Source organism: Suncus etruscus, chromosome 3 (genome assembly GCF_024139225.1).
Source record: "Suncus etruscus isolate mSunEtr1 chromosome 3, mSunEtr1.pri.cur, whole genome shotgun sequence".
NCBI lineage: Eukaryota > Metazoa > Chordata > Mammalia > Eulipotyphla > Soricidae > Suncus > Suncus etruscus.
Window position 1 is genome coordinate 1,980,053 of NC_064850.1, and position 18,832 is coordinate 1,998,884.

Sequence of the window (18,832 nt, forward strand, 5' to 3'; positions counted from 1 at the left end):
TTATCAATATTTTCATAGGCACCATTTAGATTATACTTCAACTTTCCACTTCCTTTACAGTATTAAAAACAGTGAATAAGTACGGTCCTTTAGTTAAGGTTTTCCACCTACTCTTAAATGAAAAATAAGGTAGTTTCATTAATTTCTTGCTAGCACTGGTTTAAAATCTGTTTACTAAATAATAAACTTTCTCATTTTTTCCCCAGAAATCAGGTCTATTCTGATCTCCTAATAGCTACGTAAAAGTTTTTAAATTAATTTTAGTTTAGTTGACAACATTTTTCTTGGAATATCATTATTATAATTCAGAAATATCCAACCAACCAATTACAGAAATGATGAACTGTTAAAACAATCTTCTGAAAAAAAGGCAACTGTCCTCCAGGAAAATCTAAAATAACTTGACTAGCAATGGCCAGTGCTGAAAAGGATATTTAAATTGATAAATAATGAAAACAATTTTGCTGTACCTTAGCATTAACGCATAAAACAGGGTAGTGAAATTTCCCAATGGAACATGTTGGAGGAAGAACTTGAAACACTGGCAACTTCCCCATTTTCCCGAAGGATGCAGTCAAATGGACTTTCACAGAACGTGGAGTTTTTAAGTTCAGAGTGGAATTAAAATTTAACGTAAGCGCAAAAAAAGCAAAAATATGGCTAGTAGTGTCCAAATGTCAAATAAATACTCGACGTCAAGTATGGCTGCTGTTTTTCAAAACAGTCCTCCCACCCCCATACACGCTGGCCGTGTCCTAAGGAATCTCCTGTGCTTTCCGCCATCCAAGGCCTGTAATACGGCTCGTGATCCCGGTAAATTCACCCTCAGCTGAAATGTCGAGCGAGGCGGGCGGACCTATAGTCAGCACGAAGTTGTACAAAGGAGTGAAGAATGTTCTTGTCCAGGTTGGCAAGTTGTTCTCCTGAACAGACTTGCTTCAAATTATCTGGGGCAACTACCAGAAGATTGCAAAGTGCATGCAGAGTATCAAAAAGTTGTAATACCAGTGGAATCTGAATTGACAAAAGAGAAAGAAAAAAAGGACATTGAAACAAAGTCATTTCTAGTCTTATAATCAGTCTACAAAATTATCCTGCTATGTCAGGACTAATTTACAGGAGTTCAACATATTTGATATATATATATATTTTTAGGAGTCAGCCAGTTTTATTTCACGGTCCTATCCGCCATGTGCATTTCCTCACATGCTTCTATGTTAACTTTTCAAACAGCATCTCTCTGCTGCTTCTCCTCTATCTGCCTGTTATTTTCTCTACTTATTTGATATTTTTAAAGTTCCTTAGTATTAATTCAAATATTCCAGATGTTATATACGCTTGCCACAAACTTGAAGATTCATGCCTGTAAATAACTTTACTTTTATAGTCTAGAACTAGTTAACACCATTTTAGCACATTAATTTAGTATTTAAGAATAAACAATTTAAACCTTAAGGAAAACTTAGAGTGTACATTAGGAAGAACATACCTATTGTGACAAATAATTTAAAGAATCGGCAAGGTTAAAGTTTTATTTGAGAATTCTGAGGAAGAGAATGGGGAGAGGGGGAGAGAGGGAGAGGGGAAGAGAGGGGGGAGGGAGGGGAAGAGAGAGAGAGAGAGAGAGAGAGAGAGAGAGAGAGAGAGAGAGAGAGAGAGAGAGAGAGAGAGAGAGAGACCGCACGCGAGAGAGAAGGAGAGATAGGAGAGGGAGAGAGGGGAGGAGAGAGAAGTGGAAGAGGGAGAGGGAAAGAAGGGTGTGTGCGTGTGTGTGTCTTTTTCCAAAGCAAAGAGCCAAGGTACACAACCCAGCATGAAAATAGTAAACTATGGGGCTGGAGTCATACAGCACAGTGGTAGAGCGTTTGCCTTGCACACAGCTGACCGAGGACCAACACAGGTTTGATCCTGGGCAGCCCATATGATCCCCGGAGCCTGCCAGGCCCGGTTTTTGAGCACAGAGCCAGGAGTAACTCCGAAGCACCACAGGGTGTGAAACCCACCCCCCCCCCCAAAAAAAAAGGAAAGAAAATAGTAAAGCATGAAAGTCCTTCTCTGAAGAGGGGAAATACAGGTGACGTGTGTTCAGCACCAGGTGTGGACACATGGACCAATGAAGAACATGCGTGCTTCCCCTTAGTCACGCAGTTTCTGAAGGAAGAAATGTTAGCTCCATCTCACTACACTATCAACCAAAATACAACGACTAGGCTATATTTCCAGTAAGGATTAGGTTACCACAAGTTTTTCAGTGGTCTAACATTCTCTTTGGATTATTCATGATACGAATGCCCAAACACACACTCGTACCTTGAAGTCTTTGGCACACCTCCTATATTCAGCGACATCGCAAATGGCCAACATGCCACCCATACAGCTGTAGGAATATTGTTGAAGATGCTCAAAAATAAGTCGATGAAAACGAACTCCAAGTTCCATCAGAACGGTGTCCACATTCTTTCCATCCATGGAATTTTTAATCTTTTCCACTTGCTTTCTTACACAAGAACAGACTTTAACACAGGCCTGCAAAAGTATTTCTTCACTTATTACACAGAAATGTGCGTGAGCTTAAATTACACAATTATTCAGCAGCCAGCAAGATGCATTCGTGAAAACATTAAATGTAGTAGAAACACATCAGATATTCTTCTGACACGCTGAATCGTTTTACTTACATTAGTGCATTGAATGAGAACACTGTTTTCATCTTCTGGCTTAAAGTCCGTTTTCTTTTGTTCTGCAGCTAAGATATGCTTCATCTGTCCAATCATACAATTTAAAGTTCTAGAGAATGGAGAATACAATATTCTTGATCCACTCAGTCTGTTGACTTTTATTTATACTACTTGTATTATATATTAGGTTTAAGCTATTTTGTTATTTGTAGGCCTTAGATTTTAGAAAAAGGTACATTCTAAGGTCCTGCTGTCAAACTATTCTTGGTTTTATTAGGTTTCCATTCAAAATCACAAGGCAAAGGTTAATTTGTTTAATGACTGATTTAAGTTGTTAAATAAGGCAATCTTATTAATACAAATAAGCAATAATTCCCAAGCTAACCAATACTATTAACAATTGAATTATGGAAATTTATTAGTGACAATAAAATCTTCCAGTAATTTGTTTCTTAAAATCCAAGAACGCACTTCATTCAAGAGTCACCAGGATCAAAAAATAAATAAATAAAAGTTACCAGAATCAGAGGTGAGGGTATGTAATTTTTCTTCTTTTATATTTGGGACCCTCTCTCTTTCTTGCTCCTCACTCAGGTTTCCAAAATAAAACAATTCACTTCACACAAACACAAAAAAACTTTAAGAAATGCAAACAGTAGAGGAGGGGCTGGCTTGAAGTGTGAAAAGGAAAGGAAAGGGAGATTAGAGAGGTGACACAGAACTGGGGTAAAGGGTCCTGGCAAATTTGGTGGTGTTGAGATGTGGTGATTTTTACACCAAAACCATTAACAACACTGTTGCCATTTATCTAAACTATGATAAAAATTTCCTTAACAAAAACAGAAAACTACACAGAATACTTAAAAAGGACTTAAGAAAAAATGCCAGGGCCGGAGAGATAGCATGGAGGTAAGGTGTTTGCCTTTCATGCAGGAGGTCATCGGTTTGAATCCTGGCGTCCCATATGGTCCCCCATGCCTGCCAGGAGCAATTTCTGAGCCTGGAGCCAGGAATAACCCTGAGCACTGCCGGGTGTGACCCAAAAACCAAAAAAAAAAAAAAGCCAAGATTTGGAGTAGCAAAGGGGTTTCCTAAGTTTAAGTCTCATGACTATGCAAATCACACGGATTTCATGCAAGCCAGCCAGCTGCACCCATTACCCACAATCTCTGTTAACCATCGCCCGGCTTCACCCCTCATGTTTGGCTCTCTGCAGATACCAATCTGACCAAAATCCCAGGTATGCATTTGGGCTGACAATACCAGGATTTTTTTTTTTTTTTTTGAGTGTGTCCAGGCACTCTCTCCCACTCTACCCTCCCCACCTCTTGTCCTTCTAGAAGGCCTAGCAACCAAAACCACAAACACGCCCCAAAAAGCTGTGGCATCAGCAACAGTACTTGAAATATCTAGACTGCAAAGCTTGGCCGCACCTCTAATTTTTTAAAATACTGTCAACCCCTTAGGAACATAACATTTAGATACCAATGTATCTGAAGCAGCTAATATTAGAAATCAAATAACAGAATGATCAATTAGCAACAAGATCTTAATAAACGTTCTGACAATGACTTAATAACCTCACTGCGAGATATAATAATCTTCACAGATTTTCTTGTTACTGTACTTTTCTTCCCTTTCTTTTTTTTTGAAATTTTAATAATTTGCTCTTAACTAGAAAAAAAGATGTATTATAAACTAGGTGATACACGGTCTTTAAATAAACAAGTTTATATATTTTAAAAATTTATTGGATTCCCAAAATATTCTTACAGTGGTACTTTAAACAATATACAGCTTAATGTATTTTTTTGAATAGAATCATATTAAAGACAAAGCCAAACCAAGTAGCACGAATTTTAGAATTAGACTCCGGCCTACCACATTCAAATATTGATGCTGAACAAACTATCTTCTGTTCTCCATCTGTAAAAGAGAAATAACTGCTTCCTTCCTATCTAAAATGTAAAACAATACTGCTAAAGGTCCTTGCACTGTACCTGGCAACTAGGTTATTTGATAAATAGTAGCTGTTATAATCATCAATAAATATGTTCCTACCACTGGTTCAAAAAAAATGAATGCTGGTACTGGAGCAGATAGGCACTTGCCTTTCAGGCGGCCAGCTGGGTTCTATCTATGGCATCCCAGGTGGTCCCGAGTCTGCCAGGAGCAATTCCTGAGCACAGAGCCAGGAGTTAACTCCAGAGCACTATCAAGTGTGGTCAAAAAATAAAAACAAAAACAAAGTAACCCTGCATTCTGTAATAACACAAAATTAATAGAAAACTTAAAATTTTTCACTGTAGAATTTACAAATTCACTCATTACAGTTACTTTAAAAAGATTTGGTAGGGGCTGGAGAGACAGCCTGGAGGTAAGGCGTTTGCCTTGCACACAGAAGGACAGTAGTTCGAGTCCAGGCAACCCACATGGTCCCCTGAGGCTGCCAGGAGCAATTTCTGAGTGTAGAGCCAGGAGTAACCACCCCTGAGCGCTGCCGGGTGTGACCCAAAACCTAAAAAGACTTGGTATATTTAGGGGCCAGAGCGATAGCACAGCGGTAGGTTATTTGCCTTGCACATGGCTGCCTGTGGCAGACAGGGACTCAACTTCCGGCATCCCATAGGGTCCCGAGCCCACCAGGAGCAATTTTTGAGCATAGAACCTGGAGTAATCCCTGAGCACCACCAGGTGTGACCCGAAAGAAGAAAAAGACTTTGCATATTTATTTACAAAATTTTATACACAAATCTGAAAATTATAAATAAAAGTACAGATCTTTATGTTACATCATATTTATTATTTTTGGGTCACATGTGGCAGTGCTCAGGAAATAAAAGGGGTGCCACGACTGAAGCCAGGTCAGCTACATGCAAGGCAAGCACCCAGCTCACTGTGTTATCTCTCTGGCCCCTATATTAGCGTTAAGAGTTGTGTGTATGCAAGCATATGTAAAGAAAACTAACGAAGGCATGGTTATAAATTAAATCAGTGTTTTACAGTAAATCTAAGTATAATGACTTCCAAAAATAACAAATTAAGAAATCCAATAAAACAATGTTCAAATATGGATGAAAACAATATATATTTATATATAATATATAAAAATAAAATCTAATGTTATATACAGGATGGCAGAATTAGGTATTTTGTTCTCTGAGAGTAATTTCTATGCTTTTATTGGTGTTTCCATAGTTAAAAAAATATGTAAGGATATATATAAAACTTGCCTATCAATGCCAGTATCCAGTTTCATCTCCATTTGTTCAATTATTTCTTTTTTCTTCTGAAGGCATTCAGATAATTTTGGAGAAGAGCTATCAAATGTTTAAAGTGGAAAAATCATATTAATAACCAAACAATTCTGTTTTCCCAATACACAGGCTCATTTATATTTACTTACAATTTATCAATTTTCTCATAAACCCAAGCAGCACATAATTGGTAATTCGTTAGTATTCACTGTCCAAATCATTAAAACTACAGTATTGCTAAGAAAAATTTAGTAGTTAAAAGATTTCGATTTGTTTGCATTTCTCAGGAGACACCCGTAAGACTATAAACATGATTTAAGATTTTTGGAATTTGAGAATTTGAAATTTTGAAGTTATTATTAGTTTGTACTGTTTGTTTTGGGGCCACATCTAGCTGCGCACAGAGGTTACTCCTGGCTCAGGAATCATTTCCAGAGGGAAACTGTATAGTCGCATGCAAGACAAATGCCCTATTGATTGTGCTACACTTTAGCCCTTGAAATTAAGTATGTGATATAAAGAAAAGGGACAATGCAAAGCCAGATTATTAAGAATATAGTTCTTCTTATAACATTTTTTAAATTTCAAGACTAAGAGTAATGCAATTATACTTAGTTTACCTATTAAATTATATTTAGTTTACCTCTTAAAGTAACAAATTTGTCAATACATTTATCTCCTAAATATTATCTGCTAAAACAGTAAAATATTAAGGAATGTGCAATGCAAATAAATGCAAACTCTTTATTTTCTCATTACTGCTCTTAAAATCCCCAGGGCTCAGGTCAACTCCATTGTAAAAGCAGAGGTGAACAAGCATGTGTGAGCTCCATCCAAAGTGCTGTCCTATCCCCTCACCCCCCAAAGCACTGAGGATTGTCCTGGTAGCCCAGTTATTTGGGATTCCTGACACTCCAGTAGTGGATGGCATCTAGCGCACCGATGTATATGAAACAAACAAAAAAAAAAAATAATTCCAGAAAGCTCGACAACTAAAGACAGGCAAGCATGGCAACACGTGCTATTGCTAGAGACTACTAGACTATGACAACCAGATGTGCGGAGCAGCAGTGCAATTAGGAGGTACGCTGCCCTTGCAGCACTTGGGGTTGAGTGTGTCAGCAACTGAGTGTATGCGCAGCCAGCAGAGGGAAGCATTGAAAAAAGACAGAAGGTTTCTCTTTCAATTCAAGGACCACAAGCAATTACCCTTGAGAATGTTTCCGGACTCACTTATTTTTAATTTTTGTTTAGTTTTGAGATTGCACCAGCAATGCTGAAGGTTTACGTCTGGCTCTCCTTTGGTATGAATCACTCCTGGCAAGGCTGGGAGGACCATAGACAATGAATGCAGAAAACTGATCTTTGGTTAACTGCATGTGGGGCAAGGATGCTACCCATTTCACTATAGTTCTCTAGTCCTTTGGACAAATTTCTTAACACACCAGTGTTTATTTAAAAAGTCTCCACTTTCATTTTTTATAGAAAAAATTTTCCTTTCAGTAATATTACATACAAAACTTTATAAAATGTTCATGGTACAATATTTTATTTAATCTTTACATGCTTTAAAGTCACCACCATAAATTGGCATGAGACAATCGGGTAAACCTTAATGTCTCATCCAAATCTGTTCCATGTAACTTTTATCATCTTTATACTGTAACAGTGGGTAAAAGTAAGAATGCCTACTTTTGAAAGAGATCAAATCTTCTGACTGTCCTAAGTGTCCCTCTTTGACAGATTTCGGCTCAAAAAAGATTTAGCCTTTACAAATCAAATTAATACTACAGTAGAAAGAGAAAGATGAAGATGTAAAATTACTTCTACTGCTATTTCATACCGTCCTGCTTTTTTATACATATTTACTTTTAAAATAAGATATGTAGGTTATTATAATATTAATGAAAGTACCAATGGAAACCACGTGTGACTGACCTTATTAGTGGCATGAGGTGATCATTAAACTGCTTGTCAAAAAGATGAAAAATTGTATTGGCCTGTTGCACAACATCCAAAAAATATAGATTTGCATTCTTAGAATCTGAAGAAGGAATTCCTAAAATATAAATAAGAATTATACTTTAAATAATCAATACTTTTTGTGGACAAGAGATCATACTTATGCTTTTTAAAGATAGTAAAAATATACCCAAAATTATTTGGGGGGCTGAGGAGATATTACAAACAATAAGGTCCTTATGTGCATGTCACTGATGCAGGTTTGGTCCCCAGCACCCCACATGGTCCCTCAAGCCCCACTAGGAGTGGTCCTTGAGTGCAGAGCCATGAGTAAAACCCTGAGCATGGTCAGCCGTGGTTTAAGCTATGGCACTACTGGATGTGTGGCCCATAAACAAACCAAAAAATTTTGCTGCCCAATTTTCACTATGTCTTCATTATTTGAGATAAATTGGAAAAAAAAGCAATAAAAGAATCATTTTAGACTATATCTTTTCCATCTCTTTCCTACTCTCATTCCCCAAAATCCAAACCAAAACCAAATTATGTTTCTAGATAGTCTGTTGTTTTCCTTAAGAATAGGAAGCCACTGAAGGGTTTTCATGAACTGTGACCAATCTATTTTGTGCAGGAAGTTATAGAAAAAGAAATGCACAAAGGAAAATAAGATATAGATGGATAGATAATTGTGTTTAATTAGGATGGCATCGGTAGATTAAAAAGAAGATGAATGAGTTTTATTTGGAAATACACTAACAGGATTTGCTGAAATCAGGTTTAGGTGAAAGATGCAAGTTTTATTTTGAATGTCAACTTTAAAAATGTATACTGATGGATAGATAAGTCATGAGGACAATTTCATTACTAAGAATAGAACTTAGGGAATAAATCATTAATTACTGTCCTTCATGTAAACACAAAAGACCAAAGGAAGAAACACTAAACCATTTACAATTTATTCCTTATAGACTTAATTTGGAATACTCTTCTATACTTACATTACTCAGCCCTTTATTAACTATCACTCTGTTTAATATTTTATAGCTGATAGCACTGGAGTACACTCTGCAACACAACTGAAATGACTTATAGTTTACCCCTGCCCTGCTCAATTTAAGTAACACGAAGAGATCCTTTTATAGCCTTAGTATATAACAAATCCTGTTATTATAGAACCTCCAAAAGGATTATTCATTGTACTATTTAATTTAAGAAAATAAATATAACTTTAAAATTGTGCATATAATTTAAATAGAATACAAGAAATTTTAACACAAATATGCTTACCAGCAAGACCTGTTTCCAAAGCATAATCAATATGTTCAATACATAAAAATTCCACAAGAATGGTAAAAATTCTAAAGGCATTCCTTGGTAAATCGGAAGGATCAGAGAGCTTTAAAAAACAAACAGAAATTATCATTACTCAAGTCTACCTTTTAGAAAACAACTTTTAAAAAGTAACCAAGTTTGTATAAGCAGTCAGAATTTCTGATACCAATCAAAATAGTCATTAATATCTCTTCTTCTCCACTTCTAACAGCTCTCCTCACACACAAATATATACTTAATGATGTTCTTCTATAATGTCTATATAGCTCTTCAGTCTTTGCTAGACTAATACTTTTCAAATCTCTATTGTTCCTAGTAGTGGATTACAAGAAAATTAAATATAATAAAATATAATAAAAACAAGTATAAGTTCCATAAGATGCAATTCACCTAAACATAAGACACACTAATATAGAAGCTGCTGTGTAAAATGTATTTCTCAAAGACTCAAGAGTCACTGACTAACAAGAATTATTCAGTAACTTTGAACAAAGGTCTGGGGATAAGGCTGAGCAGCACAGCTCATGCCTTGCACATGTGAAGTCATGCACCTAGCACCTAGCAAAAAAAAAACAAGGAAAAGAAAACCCAACAGAAAGCTCTTCAAGTCTGCGTTCCACATCCCTAACATCTTATTTTGAGAATAAAATATTAAAATACATGTTAACAAAGCTGGAGCAATACTACAACTTGCCTTGCCCATGGCCAAACTGGGTTTAATCTCTGGCAACCCCGATGGACTCCCGAGCCTACAGGGAGTGATGCCCAAGTGCAGGGTCAGAGTAAGCCCTGGGCACCTCTTGGTGTGGTCCAAAGCTAAACAAAAGCCATGCAAACATTCTTAGCAGTTCACCATATAGTAAGCTTAGACTACGAAAAGTCATTTTCATGTTGATGTTGAGGATTAAAATAGGCTGAAAATATGTATATTGAAAAAAATCAGAAACTCTCAATTCCTGTAACTGCTTCCTAAATTATTAACTGATTTTTGTCCATTCAAATCTCCATTCAAGCACATTCTCATAAGAATGTTCAATTATTTGATGTATAGAGTGAGGAGTTGAAGTCCACATCCCTTTATAAATCTTCTAAGTCTCAATTATTAAGTACTGATACAGTATTAATCAGTTCCCTTCTGGGTCTTAAAAAGTATGCCAGTATTATCCCTTATCAGTCTCTCCATTAGAACCATCACATCCTTTATTCGTTCACTTATGTTCAACAGAGGTCCCTAAAATTGTGCAAACAATAAAAATTTCACTCTCCTGTTTACAAATATCTGCATAATTCATAGGAGGACAATGAATTTCTTAGTTTATACAAGCCTTAAATAATACCACCAAGCCACTAAGCCTGAATGACATAGAATACTCAGGCTAACAACTGCAGAATATACATTCTTTTCCAGCATAAAGCATGTATCAAGATTGATCACTAATCTAACCCAGAGTTTCTCGATCTTTTTCTGGCTCGTAGTTCATTCCTGTGGTTCGCCTATCATACTGGCTGGACCCTTAATTATCCTATTTAAATGACTTTCACCTGTAGTTCCTTTGTAGTATCCTGGAGGTTCATCTGTATATACACACACACACATGTACACACACACACGGATTGATATCATAGAGCAGACCTTCTGACAACAAAAGAATCAGGGGCCGGAGAGGTGGCGCTAGAGGTAAGGTGTCTGCCTTGCAAGCGCTAGTCAAGGAAGAACCGCGGTTCGATCCCCCGGCAATCCATATGGTCCCCCCAAGCCAGGGGCAATATCTGAACACTTAGCCAGGAGTAACCCCTGAGCATCAAATGGGTGTGGCCCAAAAAAAACAAAAAAAAAAATAAAACGAAACACACACACACACACACACACACACACACACACACACACACACACACACACACACACACACAGAAAGACAGCTCCAATATCCCCCAAAAGTGGAAACTGATAACACTTCTAAAAACAACTCAAGCGGGGCTGGAAATAGTCAAATGGTTAGGATACTTGCCTTCCTGATTCAGATTCAATTACCGGCATCCCATCTGAGCACTCTGCCTTCCACAAGTAGACGTCTGACCCTGACTGATTCCCAGCCACCTCCCACGGCTGGTTCCCTGAGCCATTGAGAAGTAAGTCCTGAGTGCAGAGCCAAGAGTGACTGCTGACACTGCGGTTGTGGTCCAAAAAAACAAAAACAAAATAAAAATAATCTTGCTTCTAAAATAAATACCCCATTCTTTTTGGAGGGAGGAAAAGGTATTCCCTGTAGTTAGCTATTACTATGTGATGCCAGGGCCTAACACATGCAAGACATGTGACATGCTTCAGTCATATCCCTGTCTCAAAATCTGACCCAAATTACCAAAGAAAAACAATAAAAGCTATTCTTAACCAGATAGCAGATTTATATCTTAGTACAAACGAGATAAAATGTAAATACACTTTATGATCACTTACCCTATGACATCTTTCAAAAGCTTGTTTGGTTTCTTGTAAAAGATTAACCACCACTTCTTGGGATAGGAAGGTTTCCCCGTGAGTATCGATACTTGGCCCCAGTGGTAAGTTGGTCCGCTGTCTGATTCGCTCTTTCAAATCTTGAATACTAGTGTGTCAAAGGGGAGGAAAGCATCTTTAGGTTTCAGTCAAATACTCTTAGATTTAGTACAGTACAGATGAAAAATGAATCATTTTTAAAATCAGTTTAAGAAAATTTATGAAATCTTAACTTGCTAAGTCTAATGTATCAGTTCTGTGAAATAAGCAAACATTTCTAAACAGAAAGTAAGTCTATTTGTAATCTTCTCTAAGCTCTACAATTCTGAATTAGAAAAGCATGGCTGCTTGAAAACTGGCACTTTAGTTAAGCTAGTCTTTATAAAAATGAAAGGATTCTGCCTAAAATTGATACTTTGGAGTTTTAATGTCTATAATCATACTGAATCAGTTAAAATATTTACACACCTCTCCACTATTAAGATTAATTAAAACATGGGGCCAGAAAGAGAGGACGAGAGATAAGACACTTATTTGCCTTGCATGTATCCAACCTGGGTCCTCCTCAGAACTGTCCTGGAGCCCTGCCAGGAATGACCCTTGAGCAGAGCCAGGAATAAGCCCTAAGTGCCAAGGAGTGTGGGAGAGAGGGAGGGTAGAAGAGAGGGAATGGAGAGAAAGATATTAAACTAATAATTCCATGGTAACTGAATATTTCATGGTGATATTCTAGGAAAGACAGACTGAGATCAACAGATTCTAAGGTGTCAGAATATATCACTCTAGATCACTGTTAACTAATTTTTAAACTATTTCCGTTTACCTTTTAAGTCAGTAGTTATTTATGATTCTTAATTATAATCTCCCCTTGACCACTAATAAATAAGAAGATAGAGTATTCTAGGGGTTCAAGTTCTTGTTTTGGAAGCAGTAGAACTGAGTTTAGTCTCTGGCCTCACGTATGATCCCCAAAGCACCATCAACAGTGATTCCGAACATAGAGCTAGCAGTACGCCCTGAGCCCTGCTGGGTATGACCCCAAAACAAATAAAATGTAAAAAAAAAAAAAAAAAAAAAAAAGACAAATTGAGCAACTGATTTGAGCGGACATATTATGTGGTCCTTGCATTCTGAATGTAGAGCACAGGTTATCAATTCTAGACTCAAGTGGGTTCCGAATAGTTGGGATTTTTAAAACAAGGTGTCAGCAGCTTTTAGAGTAAGAAACTGTCTTCCAATATGTAAATTAATGCAGGCTTTAAAGTATTAGTCAAAAAAAACTTATGCCCAGAGAGAGTACAGTGGACTGATTACTGCCCTGTATGCAGCTGACCTGAGTTCTCTCCCTGGCACCACAGATGGTCCCTTCAGACCTGCCAGGAGTAATTCCTGAGTACAGAGCTAGGAGCAAGCCCTGAGGACAGCCCGACGTGGCTACCACCCAAACCAAAATGTTTTATGCCCCCCAAATCTAAGCAAACCTCAACTGTCAACTATTTGCTCAATTTCTTCTATCAACAAAAAGATGATGTGCCTTTCTACTTCCCATTTAATAAAGCGGATCAATTTACTGTTTAACTTCAGAACTCTTTATAGTACTGATCTATTTTGCATTTTAATCGTGTTAGGTCATTTTATTTCAACATGTTTACTTAAACAGAATCTGATCAACAGTAGGAATAAGTTCTTCACATTAAGTCATTTTAGTGACTGTCATATTTTATAAATCAGTTCTGATTTTTATAATATAAAATAAAAAACTCACCCTCCTGTGCCAATCGATCTCTTTTGATGGTTTTTTGATTCGTAATAGCGCTGCAGAATCAAAGCACTTCTGCTTTTCAAATATCCAGTCTCCACTTCAATATAGTTCTCCAAATAGGAAATGAAAATGGATTTGATAAGCTTGGACAAGAAGGTCTGTTTATCAGTACCTAAGTTAAACTCCATCAACTTGCTGGAAAGACTGGTGGTTCTTTTTATAGAAAAGAGGGGGGAAAAGATTAATATATATATATTTTTTATGTACATGAAAAATACTAAAAAATACATATTTTTATAGTCTAACTATCTTAAAGTCTCATTCCTTAAACCTCAGGAAGAACTTAAGAAAGGCAATATAAAGTTATAATAGGAATTTATATTTTTGTAGCAGCAATATGTTTAACTAAAGGAGAACAGCTAATACAACACTGTGAACCAGTCACAGAAGTGAGAGGCTTACTCTCTGGTCATTTTCTTTTGTCTTCATTTGAACTTTCCTTGAACTTCTGTATCAAGTCATTGAAGAAAGTCACTAGCAATGCTTCTGAGATGAACTTCCTGATCATGGCTACTTTTCAAAACCCTCCTCCCCAAATGATAGCATAAAACAGGGGTGGCGAACAAGTTCGACACAAAGAGCCAAAATTTTAAACTGTGAGAGTCAGAGAGCCACACCACGCAGTGACCAGCCAAAACAGACAAACACTCACACAAAAGCATCTAATTTTAACAATAATCTATGAAACACATATTGCATTTTGCCATTTTGAGTGAGGGTCAAAATCCTGCAGTGATGGTGAGGGTGTGCTGCGTTAGGCAAGATGTGACCCAACATGTGACACACGGGTTCCCCCCCACCCTCTGCTCGCTGGCCCGTGCAGTTGTTTCCGAGGGCGGGACTCTGCGCTCGGAGATCTCTCCTCAGAGGTCCCTCCCCAGAAGCAGCAGAACAAAATCCAAGCTTGGCAAAGAACCACAGCATACAAAATAATGGTAAGAGGCAAAGAGGCGCATTCATTTTGGCCGGGAGTCGCATGGGGCTCGAGAGCCGCGTGTTCGCCACCCCTGGCATAAAAGAACAGCAATAAGGTTGAAAAAGCACTCTAGTATGAAGTATCTGATAGTGTATTTCCTAGTGTACCGTTGCCATTTACAAAAATATTAAGACAGATGATCACATAAAAGTTCAAGAATAAAACTCATTCATTAGGATTTTTGTTAAGTTCCTTTTTCAATAAATGGCAACTGCAGATAGATGTAATTATACTAGCTCTTAAAAAAGAGAACCAATTCAAAATTAAATTCAGAAAAAAATTCTGCAAGATATTTTTCTTAACATATGTAATATTAAGCATTACTCCAAACCTGTAAAGGAAACCTAATACTACTCTTACTCTAATATAAATTACATATAACATATTTGCTAACAATTAAAGATATACCTTGTATATAGATCATAAAGATTTTTGAGATACTGTTCTGCATCAGATTTCCTAGATTCTTCTAATTGTTCTTTCACAAAACTCTAAGAAAAAAAAGTCATGTCAGTTAAGTCAATATTGAACTATACAGTCCTAGGACAAGACATACATACATACTCAGAAGTGTTGGTAGGATACATATTACTCTTCAGAAATTGCTAAACATAGATATCTAGCAAAGGTATAATTCCTAAGTACAAGTATGTATGTATCCCCACTGTTCAAAGTTAAACATTCTCATTTGGCACAATTTGGTAGATTATTTTCTAAGTCTAGAAATGCTTAAAATTCTTCCACATAATAGTATTAGCATTTCTGGGCCAAAAGGATGAGCTACTTAGTAATTACAAATGGAAATATTTTACATTTGAAAAGTGGAAGAAACCAGTATATCCTTACAAGAAATGAATCCGTAGGTTCAATGAGACATGTACGACAATGTTCACACACTATTTCTGGAATGGCCTTAAATTAAAAACTATAAAAAAATAACAGTAGTGTAAGGGATCAACAGACCGTGATAATATAGTGAAGTTTTAAACATAATTAAAATATATGACCTATAACTATAAGCAAAAAACATTGACAAATTTCAATCAATAGTTCCCAAAAATACTGATTAGAGAAATTTTCTATTTACTTCTAAAATGGAATAAATACACAATTCATTCTATACGCAAAATTCAAAAAAAGGTAAGTGAAACCATGTTATTTGAGGTCAAATAACCCACTCAAGTGGCTTCCAAGTAGTTGGGATTTTTAAAACTAGCTGTCAACAGTTTTTATAGTAAGTAACAGTCTTCTAATATGTGAATGATTAAAGGCTTTAAAGTACTAGCCAAAAAACATTTATGCCCTCCTCCATTCATTCCCTCCACAACACCACATTACACTTACTAGACTAGACTTGAAGCCACATCATCCTCCAGTAAGTACATTTATTCAATAAGTAGTCATTGACCGTGTTAAAAAAAAAAACCAAACCCAGGTTTGCAACCAATTAATCTTTGATAAAGAGACAAGAAATACAAAGTGGAACAAGGAAAGCTTCTTCAACAATTGCTGTTGGGAAAACTGGTCGATTACAAGCAAAAAAGTGAACTCAGACCTCTGCTTAACACCAGGCAAAGATAAATCAAAATGAATTAAAAACCTTGCTATCTGACCTGAAACTATAAGATACACAGGAAGAAAAAAAAAAAAAAAAAGACTAAACACTCCATGACAATGACTTTAAAAGATCGTCAAGGAGGAAGCACCACCACTGTCCAAGCTATTCACTATTGGGAGAAACTATTCACTCAATACCCAACTAATAAAGGGCTAATATTAAAGATATATAAGGTATTGACAGAACTTAAAAAATCTAACCCGGGGAGGGGGGTTAAAAAAATCTAACCCCATCAAAAAATGGGGAGAAGAAATGAAGGAAAAAGGAGCAACAATATCATGCTTTAAAGTTGTTGGCTTTATCCACATCACAAGAAAAACAAAAAAACAAAAACAAAAACAAAAAAACAAGAACAAACAGCGCTGGCGTGGACATGGGGAGAAGGAAGCTCTCATTCACTGCTTGTGGGAATGCAGACTGGTCCAGTCTTTTTGGAAAACAATACAGACATTCCTAAAAATTGATTCCTAGAAATTGATGTCCCATATAATCCAGCAATATCACTCCTAGGGATATACCCTAGAAACACAAAACACAATACAGACATTCCCTCTGCACTCCTATGTTCTGTGCAGCTCTGTTTAGAATAGCCAGAATATGGAGACAACCCAGGTGGTGACAACAGATGAGTGGCTAAATGACTGTGGCATATCTACAGGATGGGATGTAGCTATTAAGAAAACTGAAGTCATGAAATTTGCTTACATGTGGATGGATATGAATTATTATTCTGAATGAAATGATTCAGAGGGAAAGGGCTAGACATTGAATAATCTCATTCAATTGTGGGATATAAGAAAAACAGGACATAGTATGGTAATGATACCATAGACAATAGATAAGGGTCAGGATGTCCAGCCAGATGTGGTCCAGCTTACCACAAAGAGCAGTGAGAGTGGTTAAGAGTAGATAAAGGTCAACTAGCACAATGAAGGGATCACTCTGGACAAGAATTTGGTGCTGAAAGGGAAGAAAGTGACATGCAAGGTATCTCTTCATTAACAATAGTGCAAACAACAGTGTCAAAAAGGAGAGAGAGAGAAAAAGTAAAGGAGATAGACATAGACAGAGAGAGAGACAGAGAAGAGAGAGAGAATGGCATATTGCTTGCCCCAGAGACAGGTGGGGGGGGGTGGGTGGGAGGGAAATGGGAGACATTGGTGGCCGCAGAAAGGGTGCGCAGGTGAAGGATGGTGCATGTTCTATGACTGATACCCAACAATGAATTACTTTGTAACCATGGTGCTTAAATAAAAGCAATTAATAATAAAAAGGTAATCTGTCTTAAAATCTAAGCAAATTATTTACAGATGTTCATCACTGGCTATTATCCAAAATTACCTGTAGCTTGAATTCAAATACATTTTGAATCAGTTTCGCCAGCACTGTTTCTGGATTGCTAAAGATGTCTCCAACTTGTTTGTTCACCCGTTGACAGAGTATTGCAGCATCTTCAAATATATCATTTCTCAAGTAAGCACCCTAGAAAGTAGATGCATTTTACAGAGTAAACATATAATTAGGAATAACGTTAAATGGCTTTTAAATGATAAATTAGAAAAATTCCAAAAAGTGTAGTTATGTTACTTACCTCCTGGCACTGCTTTATATAAACATCTACACAATGGGAATAACCCTGTGAAGAGATAAATACATGATTACTCTTCTTGTTCAACAAAACTAATGAACAAAAGAAATGTATTTGCCAATAAATGGTAATAACAGTTGAACTTAAATTTGTGATTAAAGAGCTTATATACATTTCTTTGCTCCTAGAAGTCAAGTTGCTTCTAATGAAGCCTATCACCTTCTCTGATGAAATATTTAACATTTCATGATACAAACTATTTTTGTAGAATTTTATGAAAGAAAACTGAGTTTAAGTTCATTTTTGCCTAACAAAGCCTTTCAACTCCAAATCATATACATACACGTACAAATTCAAAGTCTTAAGAAAAGGTTTTATGAACATATATCTCTTCTTCACTTGGATTCAAAGCCTTTATCTTTTTTTACAAGATTCTATCAAAATTGTAGTAATAGCCTTATAGAAATTCAATTTTATTTGTTTATTTATTTATTTATTTGATTTTTGGGTTATACCCAGCAGCGCTCAGGGGTTACTCCTGGCTCTATATGCTCAGAAATCGCTCCTGACAGGCTCGGGGGACCATATGGGATGTCGGGATTCGAACCACCATCCTTCTGCATTAAGGCAAATGCCCTACCTTCATGTTATCCCTCCAGCCCCAGAAATTCAATTTTAAAACTGAATCTGAGGGCCAGAGCAATAGCCCAGTGGGTAAGACTTTTGCCTTGCACGCGGCCGACGCGGGTTCAATCCAAGCCTGCCAAGAGTGAACTGAGTGGAGAGCCTGAACACTACTGGGTATGGCCCAAAAACCTACATAGATGATAGATAGATGGGTAAGTAGATATAAGACAGACAGATTGATATGCTGGATGGAGGGAGTGAGTGATGGAGGGAGGGACAGAGGGTTTGAGATACAAACCTGAATCCATTTTAATAAATTTGTTTAAAAATGAAACAACTTGTCATATTATGTTCAATACAATATTTGCACACAGTAATGAATCAAATACAAGAGCAAGGCTAGCAACATAAGGACAAAAGTCATTCTCAATATTCAGATGCTGCTTAAAGTCCAACAAATGATTTCCATTTCCCT

General features: G+C 36.8%; 1 protein-coding gene across 1 annotated transcript in view; it reads right to left on the minus strand.

Annotated features, from left to right (window-relative positions):
• Nucleotides 1–341: 341 nt before the first annotated feature.
• Nucleotides 342–18,832, minus strand: part of EXOC5 (exocyst complex component 5) — a 49,867-nt gene continuing 31,376 nt past the window's right edge. The window contains exons 8-18 of the mRNA XM_049770369.1: nt 17,734–17,778; nt 17,484–17,624; nt 14,933–15,015; nt 13,492–13,701; nt 11,688–11,835; nt 9,185–9,293; nt 7,874–7,994; nt 5,912–5,998; nt 2,679–2,787; nt 2,311–2,526; nt 342–1,014 (exon numbers count right to left, since the gene is read on the minus strand). Coding sequence (XP_049626326.1) covers nt 826–1,014; nt 2,311–2,526; nt 2,679–2,787; nt 5,912–5,998; nt 7,874–7,994; nt 9,185–9,293; nt 11,688–11,835; nt 13,492–13,701; nt 14,933–15,015; nt 17,484–17,624; nt 17,734–17,778 — 1,458 coding nt within the window. The 3' untranslated portion in view covers nt 342–825. The remainder of the gene's footprint in view (nt 1,015–2,310; nt 2,527–2,678; nt 2,788–5,911; nt 5,999–7,873; nt 7,995–9,184; nt 9,294–11,687; nt 11,836–13,491; nt 13,702–14,932; nt 15,016–17,483; nt 17,625–17,733; nt 17,779–18,832) is intronic.